The 21,931-nt window shown below is 40.0% G+C and overlaps 1 protein-coding gene across 1 annotated transcript in view; it reads right to left on the bottom strand.

Annotated features, from left to right (window-relative positions):
* The window catches only part of dst (dystonin), a 106,775-nt gene that overhangs the window by 84,638 nt on the left and 206 nt on the right, over positions 1 to 21,931 (bottom strand). Inside the window, exons 2-4 of the mRNA XM_069659031.1 lie at positions 21,643 to 21,856; positions 4,736 to 4,797; positions 470 to 559 (exon numbers count right to left, since the gene is read on the bottom strand). Of these exons, the coding sequence (XP_069515132.1) occupies positions 470 to 559; positions 4,736 to 4,797; positions 21,643 to 21,856 (366 nt within the window). The remainder of the gene's footprint in view (positions 1 to 469; positions 560 to 4,735; positions 4,798 to 21,642; positions 21,857 to 21,931) is intronic.

Genomic DNA, 21,931 nt, shown 5'->3' with positions numbered 1-21,931 from the left:
CGCCCCATCAATGACTGTATTCCAATAAAGCAAGGCATTCTGCACCACGCTACTTCATAATATGTAAATGTAGAAGGACAACAGAATTGTTGGAAAAAGAACAAAATAAAATCTCATTCAAACCCTGCACACAATTCACAAAAAATATGATTTTATGAGTAAAATCCAAATCAGAGCAGATACGATTTCAATCCCATGATTCCCTCCTCCCATCCGTAAGATAAGTGAGAGGGAGGACGGGGAACTGCATCATGCAAAAGTGTAATAGCTGCTCTATGGAAGAGGAACTGATTTCAAACAATCTGACTGTTGTGTGATTTCACAAGACTGATCTCAATAGAAATGGCTCTAACTAAGAACTCTATAAGATCACAAAACTTCTTATATTTTAATATACCAAAACATCATCAGTGTTTCATAACTTTGTTTTGAGTTTGTTTTGAGTTGACAACAAACAACGTTAACTCACCAATGTGTCTCCAGACAAAACCTCCAACAGTGAGATCAGGTTATGTCCATCTCGTAAGTCTTCGTACAGGTCATTTATATGCTTCCGTACCTATGGGCGAGAGGAAGAAAGGAAAACGTGAGCAACTGTGAAATCATACTGTTTATTAACAGCAGTTCATTATATCAAAATAACTTATGTAATTCAAAGTTGGTTCTGTGTAGTCATCCCTTATAGATAGAGCAGTAGTTAGCGCTGTTGCCTCACAGCTAGAGGGTTTCTAGTTCGATTCCCGGTTCGAACACAGTGGGCCTTTCTGTGTGAAGTTTGCATGTACTCCGGCTTCCTCCCACAGTGCTCGTTATGTTAATTGGTGACTCTAAATTGCCCGTAGGTGTGCCTAAGTGAAAGGTTGTCTGTCTGTATCAGCCCTGTGATTGACAGAACTAAATCTGCAACCGTGAAAGTCTCATTTGCCGACCTGATTAAGGTGAGACATAACCATTATATTCGGTTTGATTTTGTTTGTCATGCCATTCTACATTCATTGCCGTTCAGCTTATCATTTTACAGCAACAAGGTATTTTTTTTCTTATTCGCAATTACATCTTAATTGAAATTAATGTGCCATACAACACTCATGCAGGATATCATTGTGACACTTTAAGCACTTAAGCGAGGCACTTGACAACTCCGGTCCGAGGATTTCTCCTTCCAGCAGGCCCATCTCTCCTTCCTGTCCTAAATACCGCGCCTCTGAAATCACCCTGCTGCCCACTGACCTGCTTTCACACAGGGCTTTCAGCACTGTAATCCCAGATAGCAGCCACAGCTGTGGAGCCAAAATAGACCCTGCACCCTTATGTTATTGGGTCAGACAAGCAGATCCCCAACTATTACTCAGCACCTCTGATTTCTCATAGACTGTGTCTGAGGCCTGCTGAAATCTGGCTGTCAAACATGAATCAAATGCAAATATCCCAATCAAACCATTAACATAAGTTCACCAGGTAAATAAAATACAGTACAGATCATTTTGTTTCTAAACATATGTCAGCTTCTTGCATATGTCAGGTTTCATTGCAGTACTATAAATATAAAATGTTATCTATTGCCAGAATGGTGACAATCTTAACATAATTTGCAATATGTCTCTTATTAAACCGTGTGAGCTGTAGCCGGCTCATCCTGAAGGCACAACTGGAACAACTGGCAAAGAAACAGTCATAAACACTGATCCACGAGAGGCCCCATTCCTCTGTCAGTAAGGATTGATCTAATTGGCAGAACCCTTAAAATCACCCCCAAGACAGGTTTATGGTCGGCACCATGCTTTGAAGATGATCAAAGGACACAGAAACCCCTCAGGAATAAATCAATAAATACAACATGGTAAGGGGAAAGAAGGGTGGCCCCCAATATAAGGCTGTTAACAGGGTGCCACTCATTGGCTTCTCTGAGAAAGAGGTATAGCAGCCATACAGTTCTGTAACTGGCAATGTCGGCAGTTAAAGGATTTTAGGTTTTAGACCATCATATAGTGAGACGGGAGTCTACAGCTACAATAGGAACTTGCTAACACCGGCATGCGCATATGTTAATGTTTAGCAGGTGTAGTGTTAGACAGTGCAGGTTTTCTCTTATTATGGCTTATCAATAGGTCATTAGGAACTTCCCGTCTCACTGTTGGCTCTACAGGACTTACCCCTTTTCTTTTATCTATTTATTTTTATTTTATTTTTCACTCCCTTTTGTATCGTCTGTGGTTGTTGTTTTTATTTAGTTTTTTTGTTTTGTCCTATTTGTACTGTTGTTGATATTGGTTATGTTATTTGATATAAGGATATAAACGATGTCGTTTAAACAGACTTTTTTCTTTTGTTTTGTTTTCTGTCTTTTTTATTGTTCTATTTAGATAACAAAAAAACAGACAAAGTAACAGTTTGTAAAAACTGAAACTGTATTGTGGTTGTAATTGTCTCTCAAAAATATCAATAAAGAAAAAGCAGGTGTAGTTTTTAGCATATTTCCAATCTTTGTTTAGTGTGTTAGCATGCTAGCATTTGCTAATTAGCTGATAGTGCTAGATGAAGTGTAAGGGGCCCAACAAATTAGAACAACTGACCCTGAGGGAGATCTAAATTATCGAAAAAAGTACAAGGCAGTCCATCAAATTGTTCTTTTGACACTCAAAACTGCAATTGTCAAACTCTACAATACAATATAAAAAATAAATAAATAAAATTCAATGTAAAATTTCCAAGCTTAAGGACAAAAGCTCTTGCTGTTAGGACAAACAGGAAATTATAATCTTAGCTTCTATCACGTATCAAAGTGTTTGGCTAATCCATTTAATACTTATATTTTAGTGAGGACAACAGATATCTTAGCTTGTCTTTTCTAAACTTGTGGTTGATTTTTGACTGATTTCCAACCTTCAATTAATTGAAACATGGTATGAAAATGGACTTATGGAGACATGAAAATAAAACATTGCATGAGATACGAAATTAAATCTCTTTATTTGTTGTTTGTTTGTTTGTTGTTTGCTTTTAAAGTGACTGCACACTGCCCAGAGGATGCCCATCTGACCTCTACAGTCTAAAGCTGGCAGTTGCTGATTACAGTCTTTAGAATGTTCCGGAAAACCAACTGCCAGCTCCACACTGCCCAGACTTTAGCAGACAGGACAGACGTTTGCTTTCTTTAAGTTTTAGCTTTATTTCACATGGACGAAGGTCATGCGTACTGATGTTCTGCACGCGGGTACAGGCTAGTTGTCAAGGGAACGCACTCTCAGAATGTTGCGCTTTGTTGGGAAAAGGCACACATTGGTCCGACTTTCCACGCCTCCACCAACCAATCATGTTACTGAGTAAATTAACCGTTATGTGGTAGTGCTTTTATTTATTCTTGTTTGGTTATTTAATTTACTTGAGTGTTCATTTAATTGTTCTTAGTTTGCTTGAACTTCACCAATATGAGATTTTCTACATTTTGGTGTTTTTTGTTACGTTGACATTTACATTTATGTTTTATACCTTCTTTTCTTTGTCGTATTGTGTTTTCACTTATTTGACAGTTTCTTTTTACTTTTAAACATTTGTTATGTTTAGTCACCTCTGGAAAAATGAAATTCACACCATGTGACCTGTGTCACATGACCTGATCAGGTTTAAATTGCTGCACCTGTCAGCTCTTTCAATTCATGTCCTGATGAAGACTCTGCTGAGTTGAAACGCGTTGACTTGACCTATCCACGATTAAATAAAGGATTTTAATTTAACATCAGAGTTCCTCGGATGCCTGTTGACTGCCTCTCCACACCTCCAGTAGGATTTATTCACTGTCAGATAGCTGGACAGTCATTTTTCTTTGTTTCAGTTCATTACCTGCCCCATCCTTGAAGAGCACCTGGTTTTTATTTTTCACTACAAGATCATCTACACCAGTTTTTTGACCCAGTGCAGCACTTAATTTTTAATTTTTTTAATCTTCAGTATCTGGGATTAATGAACTATCTGAGCTCTCCTTACTGTGAAAAAAAAACTTCTTTAGAAGGTTTGTTAGTTATCTGGTCACAGATTATTATATTTACTGCTGCTGATTTTTATCTGGCAAGCCACTGGCTCCCTGGAACATATCCAATGCACTTTGACATTAGTGACGTGAAGGAATGAGTAAAATCCCCTTCATAAATATATCACAGAACCACATTTGTACTTCCTAGCGTTACAGAAATGAGTGTGATTTTAATGATAGTAGTGATTTAGGTAACACTGATGTGTGTGTAACATTGCACACGATTGCCAGATAGTGATTCATTTTACAAAGACATATTAGATGAGACATGCCCAGTCTTGTCTGTCTGCTGAAGTGTTTCATTAAATTCCCCAGACAGATGAAACACCACAGTGAGCGATAAATACCTGAGTCAACAAAAGACAACCATCACATGTCATGTTAACTGACTTTTAGTAGACTTTAATAATATCTGGGAGGAATGTTAGCATGTTAAGACCCAGCATGGAGGGTGGTAATTGTTATCACTACCAATACTTCTTTAATTGGTTGTTATTGTTGGAGAGGATGGTTTGTTGATCGCCTGGAGAATAGTGTCAGGTTTTTAATCATTATTTTGATTTCACTTCTGCAGGTCTGAACACACTGGACACAGTCGAATGAAAACAGAAATTCTATCTTTGCCATGATCTGTCATCATGTCAAAGAAGGGAAAGAGGAAAGGAAAAAAATAAAAGAAAGCAACCATCACACACGAGTTCTTACCTTCACCAGATGCTGATTTATCCATTTTGTAAACGTCTTTTTCTGCACTCTGTCTCTTTCATCTGAGGAAGAAAGAAAAAAGAAAGTATTTACTTATTTCACATTATTTAACAATCACCACAGACGTGTTTGCAGAACATAAATCTCCTTTGATGAATCATCATGGGCGTTAGACAAGCCTAATTCTGCTTTGTATGAGCCTGTTATGTCGCCTGCGGCCTATTAGGGTTGTATTATGTTTAGTGGCAACAAGCAGCTTATTATTGTAGCTTTGCCTCTCGCTTCCTGTTGCACAGAGTCAATGTGCAATGATATTATTGGCGTCATATTTTTAGTGAAAATGATGTAAAAATAATGGACATCCATATGCAGACCACCAGTGGCTAAAGAGAATTATGTCATTTCCAGGAGGCTCATATTGCATCACTCTCTCCGGCATGCGGTTGACCACATTATGTTTTTTTTGGTTGCTATTGCCATAGCATCCAGACTTCCTGCAGCCACAAGCATACGTGAAACCAAGACGCAAATGGATGCTATTAAAAACAGACAGGACTTCATGATTATGTCTTCTCTAAGTCAACTCCTTATAGTCGTAGTTGTATTACAAAGAAAAAGAAAAAGAAAAATGAAGCTTGCAATATTAAGTGTGCTCTCTTTAACATTATGAACTTGTGTTTGTCATTGCTGTATTTTTCCTTAATTGTCCTCCTTCCAGTTTCGGAGCACAGATGGATTCAGGCCAGTCACCACAGCCGTGACTCATCTCCCTGCTTCCACGTCTCTGCCAGACAAACTCCTCTGAATGATCCTCAGTAAAACTCACATGTTCAATCACTAGCATTAACAACAATCTGCCAGCAGGTTCAAATGTCCTCTACAGCCCCAATTCCTCACAACAACACTAAGGAAAAGAAGTGTTTTTCTGAACTTTGACCACAGGATTAACAACACAGATAACCTCCTCCCTCCTTTCCCCCAGAGCCGCTTACAAAATGAGTTTTGCTCAAGGATATCTTAGCTAGTATTAAGAAATGAGCAAGCACAGACATGACTGATCTGTCAAGGAAATTACGGCAAGCAGTAACATTAATACTGACCCATGCAGCACATGAGCGTTACCATGTGAGCTCTGTGCTCCCTCTCTGTCGTAAGCAGGTACTTCATTCTCTGCAGCAGCTCCTGCGGGCTGTCCACAGGATCGAGGTTCAGGTAGACGGATGCCATGAGGATAAACAACTGAGGAAGCAGTAAACCGTCTTCCTCTTCTTGAGTGCTCGCCTGCCTGCCTGCCTGCCTGCCTGCCTGCCTTCCAGCCTCTAGGGCAGCCGTGACTCCCTTTCTCATCAAGCATCCAGAGCGAGTCCTGTCAGGTTTTCCATGGCTACTCACTGCTTTCAGTTTCCACGCGGTTTGGTGTTTACCTAGCAGCAGCACTCAAAACCACAGAAAACTCAGCGTTTCTTATTTTAAGAAAAAGTCAACATGCTTCGGATCGTTCCAATGCTTATTCAAGCTGCAATTTAAGAGCAATGTATCATCATTTCTAACTAGAACATGCGTCACTTTACAATTACAAATATTTTATGTCATGTGTCTTGAGCAGTCTAAACAAGTTCAACCATAAACCTGAACTTTCAAGTGTGACAAAGGTTTCAGATAATCATCTTTCTATTGTGAAGCTGCCAACAATCAGTAGAAACCAACCAAGAAGACATGCAGGCAATAAGTAACACTCAATGATCCGACATGAAAAACACCAAAAGGAAAGCAATGTTTTCATGCAATTTGTTAAGGTCAGACTTATTTGTTTGTATATTATCATGAGCATACCAGATGAATTAGATAGAAAATAGATAAAAAATCCTCAAAATCTGACAAACAGGACGATTTAATCTCAGCTCCTAATGACAAAATATTTGATGCATTTGACATTTGCTGCAGAAAAAGCCGACACTGGTCCTTCTAAGGCTTCTGAACGATCCTGAAACATGCACTTCCAGAATAACGGGGGTACCTTCAGAGCTCTGTGACTGTTCTCTCTGCAGATTGTTTCATTTAGTTCATCTAAAAATAGTGCGTGTGCAAAAGCTGCTGAGAATTGTAAAGTGGGTTGGTCTGACAATTATTTGTCACATCTAGATCAAGGGCTGGCAGGAAGCACATACAAGTAAAAGAAGCTACAAATAAGTCTGTGACTTCATAATCTGACATTAACATTCAAATATAAAAGAGTCCAAAAGAATAAGAAAAAAGTCTCATATTGAATATGTGATGCAACGACATTTACGAGCAGTTCTGCTGTGTCACTGCTGATGCATCTGTCCCCGTGGCCACACAGCCGAAATGAAGCAGTGCGGCCTGCAGAAGAAGGACACCAAATTGGTCCGTAAAGCCCGTTTCTAAGCTCTTTGCTGCATAATATATAAACCTCCACTGAAAAGCTCATTAATATAGATTCTCCAAGGAAGTATTCCAGGAATGTCTCCATCACAGAGAAAAGGGCAGGCGCTGACCCAGCTCTCACACATGCTCAGCCTACTGTACTTCACAAACTGCACAGATTACTGATAACAGGCATTATTAATAGACTCAGATCAACATCAACGGCTGTCAGGTGGCGTGGAAATCAGTTTCCATCATCTGTGCCCTTCATGGTGAGCTGCATTATAAATAGAAGCAGATCTTTGAAGCAGGTGTGAATACTGTTGTGCTATGAGGCAAGTTATTTCTGTACCTGTGCTGTCAAAAAAAAGGTGTGTTTAATAGTATGGTGCCCTCTAGAGGATCTTAGGAGAATAAAAAATCATGACCATAAAAACATCAAATCCTTCCAATTCACTTTTAAACAGCACTTTAACATCATTTGGTCATAAAAGAGATGGAAGTAAAGATTATATTTCAAACAGACAAGAAACTCTCTGTTCCACTGACATCATGTCAGACCAGATCATCCTGACGTTGCACAAACTGATCTCATGAATCAATCTCATTCTTTATCATATCAAATACAAGTATACTTCCTGAACTTTCAGAGCTCTAAGCCTCATACAGATATCAGATGTAATTACAAAGGCTGATCAGGATTTATCACTAAACAACTGCATCGGTATCTTGTCTCATTTTTTTTATTTGTTTCATAAGCATAACAAAATACACAGATACAACAGATACTCCCTGTGACTGCGTTATTCTGGCTGTTAACAGCTTTTTATCATTAAACAACTAAAAAATGAACCCAGAAGCACAAATGTCCTGACTTGGCTATTTTCTGTATGACAGAGTAAGTTGAAAATTTAAGGTCTGGTTTCAATACTTTTAGTTTGAAGGGAAAATATTAAGAAAACTATAAAGACATTTCCGGAAAAGCCTGGCGCACAGACACAGTGACGCAACAGCAAACTGCTGAGGCGCAAATTAAACAGTGACTAAATGACGAACTTTTATGGCTCTAGTTTGATACTCAGGGATTCTTTTCTAATAATATCATTACCTCATCATCTTACACTTACTGACAATATATGCATGATGTTTAAAGGTTTAATAAATTATCCCAAACTCTTCTTTTTTTGATGACTCAATATTCTTACTCTTGATTCGGGTAGTTAATTCACTAGAGACCTGGGAACAGCTTAGAGATGTGTTACCCAGCAGCCTGTGACCTCTGACTTTATTGGTTGATGTTTGTACGATCATGAAGCCTGACTAACGGCCCCTGTCTCATATTAAACTACTTAACATCTAAAACCTTGGGGCTGTAGGGAAAATGTAAAAAAACAATCTGCGCCATGACAGAAAGTTAAAATAGTAGCAATTATTATTACGCATACAGTCGCAGTGTGAAAGTGCATATTATAAGGTGTGCACACTGTTTTGTGTCCTGTTGTCCACCGTCTACAGTCTGAGCCCAGCCTAAAGTCCAGCACAGCATTTAGACACACCACCACAGAGCGAGTGAGACACTTATTTGTAGACCTCAGCAAAGCACATGTGCGTGACTATAAATAGCCACAACCCTAAACCATGCTGCCCCTGCAACTGCAGACCACATAATCTGTGCCACTTAGGTGACGTCCTTCATTTCCACATACAACAAAGATGGCTGAAGCTCACTAATGTGGTATGTTTGATACTTCAGAAGAGGGGACTTTTAAGTATTTGTGAATCAGGCTTAAGTCTCTTTTTTTTATGGTTTCAGTTTGATATATCCCTCCCCAAACTACATATATTCATAACATGTTAAGATATATTTGTCCAGTGTTGTGTTCAAATACTCAAAAACAAGAGTTTCAGGATATGAGACTGGTTTTGTGTCTGCAGGGATGATACTAAAACTGCTCCTAGCACACACAGCCAGACTCCTGGAAATGCAGCTAGCAGCAGAACAAGCTGCAGCACTTCACTCTGATGTTTCTGAACTAGATTTTCTAAAACTTCTCAGAATAAAAGCACAGATAAATTGTTATTTTCAAGGGAAAGCCTGGCGCAGGGGGGGCATTACACTCGTTGGCATCTTGTTATGTCACAGTGCCCAAAATATCCTGACAGTCTGAGCAGAGCAGAGTCAAAAAGGCCTAGCAATCAAAATCAAGCCTGTGTAATCCTCTTGACCTCGAATGGAAGGGAAATCAAAACAGACATAAAGACTGCAATGAAAAGCCCTCAACCTTCCAGCCTGTGACGAGGACTCGCTAAACATTCTTGCTCAACAGCTCTCATTTCACATCTCTTGTGTCACAACCAGCTGAGTGAGCGAAGGCATGTGTACCTAAGCTTTGTTTGAGTACAAGGCTATGTTGGCATTTGCAGGTATTTTGACATACAGGTGTACTTACTCGAAGTTTACATCTTTTCACTTTGATAGAATAAAAGAGTTCATTAAAAACAACGACAGGAAGTGAAACAATTGAAACTATTGTTGAATCACTGAAGAGCGCCTCCTGCATAGCAGTCTAATATATGAACCTGGTCATGAACAGGCAACACAAAAATGACCTGACATGACATAAGTTTGCTGCGCGGCAGTTATTACTCATGTCCCAAAGACAAGCTGGAAAACAGGTATGTGTGAGAAACCTTCTCAGTGTGCGACCTGAATCAGTCTACCTGACTGCTCTTAATGGAATTTAAGTATGGTCTGAGTAGACTGTAAAAGCTGAAATGCCCTCTAGGATAAATAAAGTTGTCTGAATGTGAAACCAGAGATGCATAATAAACAACATATTGTAGGAAATGCACAAATAATATTTCTTAAAGTGGGTCCAGTTTTAAAGTCTGGTGTGTCAGAAGCTTTTTCATTTAAAACACAATGTATGTTTAATAACAAGACTAAAGAGCCTGGCGTGTGCACAGATAGAAGCCCTGCCCCTTTGCCCTCATCCTCTACAAGCGCCTTTTTGGCGGTTGTTAAGTGTATAAGATTATAATCTTTTTTATTTATTAAGATAATGAGGAACACTAGTATCAACAAAATAATAGGCACTTTTGGGCACAGCTTTAAGCTAAATGCTAACATCAGCATGCTAACAACATCACAGTGATAATAGGGATTTTAGCTGCGATGGTTGAAGGGACTGCTACGGCAGCTCCACTTTGCACACTTCCTGTCGTGGTAGCCCAGCTGTCTACAACGGGAGAAAGACTGGTTTGCCGTAGTCAGTACAACGTCAGAGTGTAAGCAGGTAATTATACGTTTTGACACTGTCATTACGTTTACATTCGATTCTACCTTTAGTAGTTGTATTCGTATATTTGTTAAAGATACCCGCTAATTAGACTGGTTTTCCTGTTTGTTATAAACATGTCATCCGTTGCCAGCAGTAGTGATGTTAGATTTCTACGACTACAGCAACCTGTTGTAATGTTTAATGGCCACTGTAGCCGTCCCTCAGCCGTCGCTGCTTAAAGTCTCTAATACCAAGATACAGATGTTAAGCATGTATGACCACACATACATTCTTTATATTGTAGGTTTGTTTAGCTTGTTAGCATGCTAACATTTGCTGATTAGCAGTGCACACGTAACACAGCAGAAGGTAAAGTTTCGCAGAGTCTTCTGACTGTATGATGGCGCCATATTGAAAGTGAAGTGATCACTAAAGTCATTAGGATTCATTATTCAAACACTGACATTATTAAACAGACATGCTGGCTATAAATGGTCCATAGCAGCTTACAGTAGCTTCAAATGCTAATATTGAACAGTTTACTCTGGTCAGACTGGTCCCATTGATTTTTTCTAGGGGTTTAAAGGCCCATTATAACAGAAGCCCACAGGAGTGATGACTCAGCACAACATTTCAACCTTCTTCCAATGTATCAAGAAGGTTGTCAACATGGTATCCGGTTAAGTGCTAAACCAAAATACAAGCCGATGTGTCGTAAACAAAATACAATGAGGGGGAGATACTTCCTGATGCATATTTGTCATATTTTGTAAGTGAGAATACTTCACTTAGTCGTCTCAGCGGGGCAGGGCAGCATCTCAAATATGTGACGAAAACAGCTCTGCAATTGAAACCGGTTGCCAAGCGTTGAAAGAAGCCCTTCCAGTCAGTGTTTTCTTTGGTTTCCGGGCAGAAGACGAAGCAAAGAAGAAACCAAGAAAAAGGCTACAAAGTCTGGGCATCTGTGCAGAAAGAATTATCATCTTCTCAACAGCTACTTTATGCAAAGTGCGACTGCAAAGTGCAGCATCAGATACATCCAAGAGGCACAGTATGAGCCACCGCTGCACAACTTCTCCTTCTAGCAACATTTTCCTCAATTTTAAGCTACAACACAGCAATCTGTGGCTGAAGAGGTGTCTCTAATAATCTTTAATGATAACATAACTGACGTTTGTATCATTAGGTTTCAGGCTGTCAAGATGTAATTGTAAATATCCTGATTAGCGAAGTGGAAATATTGTATGACCCTTGACTAAAAGCAAATGGAGGATGAAGGTGAAGCTGGCAAAGCACCCTTATCCACAGGCTATCGCTACAAAGGCACTCAGCGAAGTCAAGGAGAGGGAGAGAGGAAGCAATAATGACAGCTAATGGGACACACATAGACACACTCAAACATTAACACACACACACACACGCACACACAGTTGCTAACACTCCAACACTAGGCCCCATATGTGCAACAGCTGCTGCTGCCACGTTAACGTGATTATCGGTGCATGTGAGGAAATCTGTTTTCTCCCCGAAAACACAAATTTTGCTGATAAACACTCAAGAGAATTAAGCATAGGTTAATGTTTCTGAATGTCATCTGAGATAATATCCTACACTAAAATTTCCCTTTGGGATCAATAAAGTACTATTGATTATGATCCAAATAAAATGACAGCGTTCAGACATGTTGAATTATTGAGTAGTTCTACTCACCAACAAATGAGCTAACAACTTCTTAAAGAAGCAACTTTGAGAATGAATTATGGATGCACAATAGGGATGGGACAAAATATCATTATGGCAATATATACCTGACTCGTGCAATACAATTATCGATAGGCTGGTGCTAAATATCAATGTCTTAACTGACAAATATATGGTGCTCTAACCAGCCCTGGAGCCCTGCATAGGAGAGGCCAAACACTGGCACTATGTGAAACATCCAGAACAGCAGAAAGACAGAGGAACTGTCACATTATATGTATTATGCTTCAATTTTTTTATCACAAGTTTTATTGTCATGTACAGATCTAAAATACATATGAATATTCAGCTTTGGCTTTTTTGGACCTAATTCAGAAACCAAAACGGAATCCTTTCAAATTAAGAGTCTTCTTAGTCATTAGACGGTGATGGCATCAAATTTAGTGGAGAACAGATTTTACCGCTAGTGAAGAATCGTCACTATAATAGTGTGATCACTCTCTTACAATATTACCGTCAGTAAAATATAACGGAATACAGAAAATGACCACAATGAATAAAAAGTAATTATTTTATCTTAACAAGCCATACTTTCTCACTAAGAATGTGTAATGTTGACTAAGCGAGCTGTCAGCTACCTTCAGATTAAAGGTATAATAAGTAGGATTTTCCTGGGAAAATAAAATATAGACTTTTACAAATATAACATAATATAAATCATAACTTATGGGCCTCTATACATACCCTTCCCTCAGCATTTATTCTGTTTTTTTGCCTTGCAAGGGATTTTAGCATGCTAGCGCAAAGCTAACCGTGATGCTGTCGGTGTTAGCTCGGCAGGGTGGGCGTGTTCTCGCATGAGAGAGTGAGAGTGAGCTTCTGGTGCCGATGAGCCCAGGAGGAGGGGCCCAGTTTGAATGTGTTGTTGACAAAATGCAGGAAAAATCCTTATTATACCTTAACTGTAATAATAATAATTAATGTAATAATTAATAATTTATGGATTTATTTTGTATTCAGGAATGACATGTTGCAAACACAGGCATTGTGTAATAGATGCAGAACAGCTGATAGACATAGAAACTAGAGTTATAGCTAATATGCACTCTTTAATATTTGTTTATCAATCCCAAATTAAACAATGTTTTTGCCTACTCACAACCAATGATGACAAAATCCCCCTCATCTATGATCTCTCTTTTTACACAGTTCGTGCGAGTATAGCAATGGTTCTCAAGTGCTAGCTTAAAGTCGACACAAAAACAGATGGAACTACTCTTTTCCTGGCCAGCTATGAAGCAGTGCAGAAATATTGGAGAAATCTGTTTCCTGTTGCTGATGTGGGATTGCTTCCCAGCATCTGCTGCATTCAATAGAGAAGGGTGGTGCTGCCGGAGCGAGAGAGGAGAGAGGAAAGGCTGCATGAGTCAGGGGTGGGACAGAAACGCACAAGATGATCTCATGTAAGAGGAGCTAAAGCGAAGCTGTGGAATGAAATCAGTCATGCTGCTCTTCCCATCACCATGACAGCATATAAATACAACATTCAGTAATACAACAGTGAGCAGGCATCTCGCTCGACACACGTAATGAAACTGCACGAGTCTGCATGATTTCATATAAAGGCCTAATAAACAATATGTGTGAAGATAATTGATCATGTTTACCAAAGACACTGCATGTATATCTCTAAATAAAGCATATAAGAAGAATAAAGATGAAATAAAACACACACATATTTATGAAACTGAACAATGATGATGCAGTGAAAAGCTTTCAGAGAGCTCTGCTGGATTGGATTACACACTGCCCATTTTAAATGAAGTCCATTGATTAGATCAATGAAGGGCTTGGCCACGAGAACAATATTAAGTGTCAGCATGAGCGCATATAGTAAGGTGTGTAAAGAGATGTTCTGATACCATTACTTCCTTCCTGATACCGATGGCGATACCTATATTTGAGTATTATTCAGTTATGCTGCTATAGGCTTAGACTGCCGGGGGATCTGACCCCCCTCTCTTCCTCTCTCTCTCCCCCTCTTTCTCTGTATGCGTTTATATTATATTAATGCATCTTATTAACTATGTATCTTCTTGTCCCATTAACGTTACTAACCATATATCTTCCCCAGAGTTTTTGAGCTCCCTTGTCTCGCAGGTTCCTGGGAATTGTTGCTGCGGACCACCTGCTGTTATGGACCTGCTCGACTCAGACTGCTACAACTACTGATATCAGTCTTCCCCATAGTATCATTATTATTGTTGCTAATGCTAATAATAGACCTATTGACTTCAATTGTTACAATTATTATTATCAGCCTTTCATCGTTACTATACTGTTCTTGCTAATTTTACACATTTCTACCACCATTATTGGCATTGTAACCATAAGTCTGGATTATCTGTTGTTGTTGTTGATGTTGTTGATGATGATGTAACAAGAACATATGTTGTTGTTGTAACATGAACATGTTGTTGCTCTCTTTGCCCGTCTCTAACCTGCATCTCCCTCTATCCCAAGTTTCGGCCCATCCAGTCAGGCAGATGTCTGTTCAACAGTCTGGTTCTGCTCGAGGTTTCTGCCTGTTAAAAGGAAGTTTTTCCACTGTGTCCAATGTTGTGCTATGTGCTGCTCATGGTGGTTCAAGTTGGGTCTCTCTCTAAATAACATAACAAAGAGTACAGTATAGACCTGCTCTTTTGTAAAGTGTCTTAAAAAGGTTATGATTTGGCGGTATACAAATAAAATTTGATTTCATTGAAATTTGATACAGAGACCGGCAATATTAGTTGGATTAAATAATATGTATGTTATTACTATTATCTAACAGTTTTAGGCTGTACTACTAAACCCTGTATGGCTGTGATATAATTCTATCATTGTTATCATTGGCCTGGCTCAGTACACAGAAGGAATCACAGTCTAAACACAAGCTGAGCGACCAGGAAATGAGCTGAGTTTAGGTCAGCATCAGCTCGGCTCGAGGGTCCCCCCTGATGTAATGTGTCTGCCAAAGAGTGTGAGAGAAACCCTGATTTTTTAACATGAAACTGCTTTATATCATATTTTAACTCTAAACTGAAAAAATAACAGACTTAAAACACTGAAAGCGGACAATTTGCCATCTCTAATTTATGTTATATTCTCCACTAGAAGAGCACTGTTCTTCTTTGCAGCTCTAAGACTTGCTAATGGCAGCCATAATATACATTATTGCTGTGCATGCTACTGTTTTAGAGAAGAAAAACAAGTTGATTTAAAGGGGGGCTAATAACTTATGGTATTGGATTGACTGGTGCACATTCCTGATACCACATTTCAGACTTCAGTTCTGGAACAACTCTAGCTTTCCGTTTACTGCAGTTAAAGGTTTTCATACGTTTAACTTTTGCTTTCTGAACAGGTCCTAGTTTGTCTTCAGTACACATTAAACTGTGTGAAACTGACAAACAATAAAATACAAACAATTCGATATTACATTACTGATCTGGGAACTCTGTAGGGTTAAACCTGTAAACTGAAACCACAAGCAGCTGTGTGAGTTTCAAATCTGTTCCTGCGAGACTCGATTGTGAAATCACCGAGCACCAAATTCAGTCAGCTGGATACTGATCCAGATATCTAATGCACTTAGTTGGCCATAAGCACTGAGGAACTTGGCTGTGGTGGCTGTGAAGTGACCCTTAGTAATTAGATGGCCTTGTGATTACACCATCTGTTTGTTGTTTGTTCACAAACTAAATCACACCGTGTTTTTTGTTCCGACTGCTCAGATATGAAATACATAATTAGCCCAGAAAAAAACTGATTATCATCAAGTACGGGGGAAAAACTGCATCTCATTTGCTTTAAATAAGGCACAGTTTCATGCTGATGGTTGGCAGGCATTGTTGTGTATACTCCAAGAAATATGTGCGAGTATTCTTATAATTCATTTGAAAAACTTCCTTATGAGGATAGTGGTTTAGAGGTCCCTTTTCGAGAGGCTACAATGGCCAACTGTTCGTGCACATTATTCCGTACGGTTACTCTGTGGGCTGACTTGGCTGGGTAGAGACCACTTTCAAAGTGAGGCTCCTTGACATCCAAATCTCAATGAAATGTGTCACTACCATCAACTTGACACATGAACAAGTCTCTGGAACTTGGATGCTGCTCCCGTAAAAACAAAGTGTCTTTTGTATGGTAGCAGACAGTCTCCATAGAGGCAGCCTGCCGTGTGTGTGGGCCACAGGGCCGTTTGAATGTGATGAGTGGGCTGTCGACATAGAGCAGAGGGGTTGGGCTGGGCACGGCCCAGGAGGATGGACAAAGGCAGTGACTATGCAGAAAACACAATGCTCTCTCGCTCTGCGCTGTGCTTAATAATGCAAGATAATGCAGACGCAAGACGGTTGATTTTAAAAATCATGTTTCCTTAATGTATCTACAGAAATCCTTCTCATACAGAGAGATTAAGTTATAATGCAGCTGCAATTACTCACAGGGATATACTGTATGTCAGGCAGACACTGACAGACCACACCCTCTTATAACACACAACTTACAAAGGCAGCAACCTAAAGACTGGTTCTGTGCTGTAAGAGGCTGAGAACACTGTATGAATCAGTTCATCCAGATTTTACTTATATTTTGTACAAGGAAGATCTCTATTCATCAGCAGCCTGACTAAAGCATCATTTCTAGCATATCCTTTTGTTATATTACACTCAGGATAAGAGCTTTTGAATGTTTGGATGTTAGGCATGCTGAACAGAAACTGATTTTTGGATCTATCTAACTTATTAAATTAATGATTTTCATGTAAATAAATGTCTGTTAAGTCTCTATCTATCCTCAGATGAGGTAACACAATGGTGACTGAGCCTATGGCCCACTGATGAAAGCTTTTGCATTTGCAGTATTACAGACAGGAAAAATCACAGGCGGCGCCCAGTTAGTGACGCGTTTTCCATCACCCAGCAGCAGTTGGCCTGAGTGTGAGAGTGAGAGTTACAACCGGAGCCAACCGTGGACGTCATTCATGCAACACTGTCTGGATATCCGGGAAGTGTGCTCCTGCAATTACCGTTTATCGCCATAGGTGCCGTCAAAGAGAACGAAATGAGATCTTCATGATTATATCTTTAAATTGACATCTTATCATGATAGTCTTTACAAAGCGCAGCAGACAAAGTGTAAACTAGAATCTAAATATTCTTCCTAAAGTCTGCAGGGCTGTCAAGTCTTAAAATAAACTCTACTTTTAATCTAAGTTCTTTTGCACCATATGGCGTCTTGAAAACAAAATGAACTCCAAGAACAGCTGACTGAACCACCAAATGTCTAATCCATTAAATCTCTCCTGATGTCAGAGGATGATCAAGTGCTGGGAAACTTCATGACCCCTTCATGCTGAAGGCCTACCCAGCAGGCTCTGCTGGAACAGTTTGATCCCACGCAGCCTCTCTGCCCAGTGTCATTAAGTGTTGAAACCATGTCTTTAGCTCACTCCTCAAGTTTACAGCCTTTTTGTGAAGCCTGCATTGAATTTCAGCCCAAAGCAATTCCTGTGTTCATGGAACAATTACGTCTAACACCTAATTAGTGTGGCATTCCTTATAGCCGGAGCAATGAGGCCTGCATGCATGCCTCCAGTCAATAGTGACTGTTATGCTTAGTCACTAAAAACTCTAAGCACAAATTGCTTTTAAAAACAGTTCAGGATTTCATACAGCCTTACTTTGATCCGGAAATGTGTCAGTTTACTTATAACAGGCAGAGTTCACCAAAGGTCACGCCACATGGCCCTCATCTACTACAATGAAGCCTGAACATCTACATCAACACTTGCTTTAATAACAACTGTTTCACACAAAATGATCCAATCCTACATCTTAATTGGGCGAGACACAGACAATACTGTGTCCTACTCAATAGCTGGCCCACTGGCTGTTCTGTTTACTGTTCTGTTTGGTTCTGTTTGTTTGGTTACTGTTGCTGATTTTGCTGTGAAAAATGTCTCTCTTTGATTCTCTACGCATCACATGAGCGAAGCTTGGGGCTCTTGGTGATCCCGTCAACTGCAAATAAAACTTAAGTAACAATAAAAACAGGAGCTTTCCCAGCACTCAGCCAGCGCCCTATAGGAACCGGCAGGGGACAAGCAAACAATGCAAACAGTAAATACAGTTCTACGCCATCCTGTTTAAAGAAGCTGCTGCTGATGTAAAAGATGCATTTCTTTGATGACTACAGGTGACTACAACCTCCACAAACTACCTTTGTAAAGCTTTCCTTTCATAGTGAAATTAACACTGATTTTAATATGTGTTTTATAATGGAGCTCTGCCGACCATTGTCAGACACAAGCAGTACACCATTTGACAAAGACCTTATGAATTATTAATGGTTATTGGGAAAGCCTGCCTCTTTCCTAAACTGACCTGCAGTAAAAACATGTTGAGAAACAGATAAAGCTTGCATACCATGAGTAAACTGATGTAAACAAAGCGTATGGAAACTGGGTTGTAGGTGAGTTTCCTGGAAGTAATGATTATCCCACCAGCTGATGTCATGTTTCTACCAGGATTACTCAACAGCCACAGATTCAGGAGCAGAGGAATAACGAACTTAAACAAAAAAATACTCTAAATTAAGTCCACATGTGAAACACTAAATGTGACAAGAAGGTGGAATTGAGACTACGAATTGAAGGCTAAAACGCTCTCATAAACCTGGAAATGTGTTTGTAAAATGATCAAGATATTGCCTTACCCTTCTTTGAGAAGTTCATTGTTCATGCAACACTCAAGGAGTCGAATATCGCCCGAGAATCAATAATCAACACGTAAAAACTAATCCCAGAGTGGTCGTTACTGACAGAAGAAAGCAGGCAGAATAAGCTAGCTCATTGTGTGTCACAGCTCCTCTGCCTGAAGAGAAACAGCCACAGATACTAATGATGCTACATCATATGATCACATTAAAGTCCAGTCTGTTTTAGACTTACACCACAGCTGACTGGCTCTGCTGACTACAATACTTAACAGCTGACAGGACACGCTCACGGCAAACGCTCGACACAATGGCACACAGTTTATGCTCTTTAGTGTTTTACTTGCGTGGGGAAGGAAGCAAAGGAGTTAAAACCCCCCGCTGTCAGTTTGAATTCAGCTCCACCGGATCACCACAGGCCTGGCCTCAGACAGCACGTGTGTGATTTTGACAGCGAGCTCTAGCTGTCAAAGAGACCCAGAGTAACGCAGGGCTCGTATGTGAGGTAGATTTGCTGTAATTAATGAGAGAGACCTAAAAGGAGCAGCTACATGCAGTGACATGGGCTACTGATATGAGCTAACGCCTCACTCTGCTATGTCATTGTCCTTTCTGCCTTGAGCCACCACATAGGTCATATAAGCAATAATCGCTCAATGATATTCCTGTGGATGAACACCCTAAAAATAAACGTATTGATCATTTACATTGTCAAAATATGATTGAGATCAACAACAGACTTGGTTTCTCCATTCTGACCTTTCAATTTCACTGTAGACTCTGTAATAAGCAGGCTTGAAATGTTTTTCCAGACACATTTCTGGCCAAATACATCCATAAAACAACCAAACAACAGGACTAATCCTTTAATCTAATGATCAACTGAGATCATTAAAAAGCCTCATAATAAAGCCCTTGTCTTGGGTACAAATATTCAGCCTAAATGTGATGTCATGCAGGAAATATTCCCACTTTTCCACTGCAGGGATAAAGACACTAAGACCAGCCAGTCACCACAGAGGGGGGGGGGGGGGGGGGGGGGGGGCAGGCTGACATTCATTGAACTGTCAAGCAGCAGCCAGGCAATTCCTTTATCGTCCCCAAAGCCTAAACAATACCCCATCACCATTGATCCTACCTTTGTATTTTTCCAAAACATCCTCATACGCTTGGAGGTACTCCTGTTCGTCCGAGAGCACATTAGCCTGGGCTGCGTTCAGAGCCATAACACGGACTCCACAAACTGGACATTCACCAGCGGCGGACAGGGACACGGCGCGTGTGTGTGTAAGTGTGCATGTGTGTGCTTGTGTGCATGTGTATGTCCTAAGGACTCAAGAGTGATCGGCGCTGTTGTTGCACTAAAGGAAACGCCCTACATCCCTCCCTTGTCTGCGTTCTATCCAATCGGCGACACTTCCTTTCCGGAGTGCACGAGATTGATAGGAAGGTCTGCGCTGCAAGAAATGTCTGTTTTAACAAGTCCATTCATCCGATAATGTGGCTAAAATATACATAAAATAAAATTAAGATGTTATTTTTATAACACAAAAGACCTAATCTTCTTTTAGTCTGACCTAATGTGCACTTATTTTAATCAGTGGGTAAAATAAACCGTCAAAACCAGCCTCAATGAGTTGGTCATTTTTTACAGTGTTTTAATAATAAACGGTCAGACGTTTCTGTACCGGCTGGTAACATGGTACACTTTCTTTTTCCCTGTAAGCCACCTGCCAGACTTCAAATAGCTTCTGACAGATCTCCAGTACTAGCTTAGTGAGTTTGTGTATTTGCTCTTAATGTCCTAACAGCTGTTTCAAATGTGACATCGATTAACACAGTAAGGTGCAAAATTACGGACCCACAACAATCCCTTTATAGAGATCTGCTACAGTGTGTTTCAAACAAGTCCTCTGTGTTTCTCACTGACTGAGGGATTTTACAACGGTGTCAAAGTATCATTATATAATAATTTAGTGCTATAAAACCTCCATGTAGCCTCAGTCACCAAATTAAAGACAAACATGAGTCCATGTCAGAAACCTTTGTTAGCGTCCTCGTGTGCTTCTATCTCAACAAACAATTAATATTCAAAATAAAATGACACATTATGCTAATGATTTGATGAGTAGTATCGCAGAGAGTGGCTCGTATAAAAGTCGCAGCTGAATTTTTTTTTTAAAAACGTCTCAATCAAATAATGAGTACTTTAAAGCTCCTGTTAGGAACTTTAGATTCGTATTGATTTTGGCGCCCCCTGTGGACAAAGCCGTACCTCTTATGTCTTTGCTGATTTTGTCCTGTACATGCTAAAGTGGTGGTTTCGAAACAAAACATCTAATCCTGCTTCAGCCATTTGTATCACTCACTTTGCCCTGGAAAATGTAAACAAAGGCATATCGCTTCGTCTGACACCTAACCCTCGCCAGTGGTTTCAGGCATTAAAAATAATGATACAGAAATAATCAATCTTGTCTGGGTTGCTTTTGTAGGTCATATAGAGTCATCAGAATTAATTTCAGCCTGTTTCATACCCAGGAAAAAACTCCTCACAGGAGCTTTCAAGAATCATGTCCAGAATATTATCAGACCAAAATACCATCACATGTACCACAAGTGAACGTCACGACAGCCCTCAAATATAACCAGGAATACCAGGAAAAGATTCACCTGATCCACAGGCTCATGTAGTCTCCATATGCACAGCATATTGCACCATGTTTGATAATTGTTTTCCTTATTACAGTCTGATAAGTGGATATCAGGAAGGCTGCCTCTCACCTGCGATCCTGAGCACGGCTCTCTCTGCCGGATCCAGCACGGATCCTCCTTGGATCTTCCTCTTGGACCGCTCATGTCTGGGTAGGTTCCAGGGTAAAGTGTCCCCGGGTGCCGGAGATGCCGAACCAGATTTAACACTGTAGTCATCCTCGTCCGAGAAATCCGCCGAGGAAGACATGGATCCGTGCAGGGAAGGGTTCCCCGAACTGGAGCTCTGTGAGACAAAAGAAAGCGGGGATAAGGAAAAGGAACAATGCTCGTCTTGACTCCACACAGCACCGGAATCACA

Source organism: Semicossyphus pulcher, unplaced genomic scaffold (genome assembly GCF_022749685.1).
Source record: "Semicossyphus pulcher isolate SPU_LCO1_2020_fin unplaced genomic scaffold, fSemPul1.0.p SCAF_12, whole genome shotgun sequence".
NCBI classification, from domain to species: Eukaryota; Metazoa; Chordata; class Actinopteri; order Labriformes; family Labridae; genus Semicossyphus; species Semicossyphus pulcher.
The sequence above is the reverse complement of the archived record's forward strand: the minus strand, read 5'-3'. Positions and strand labels throughout refer to the sequence as shown.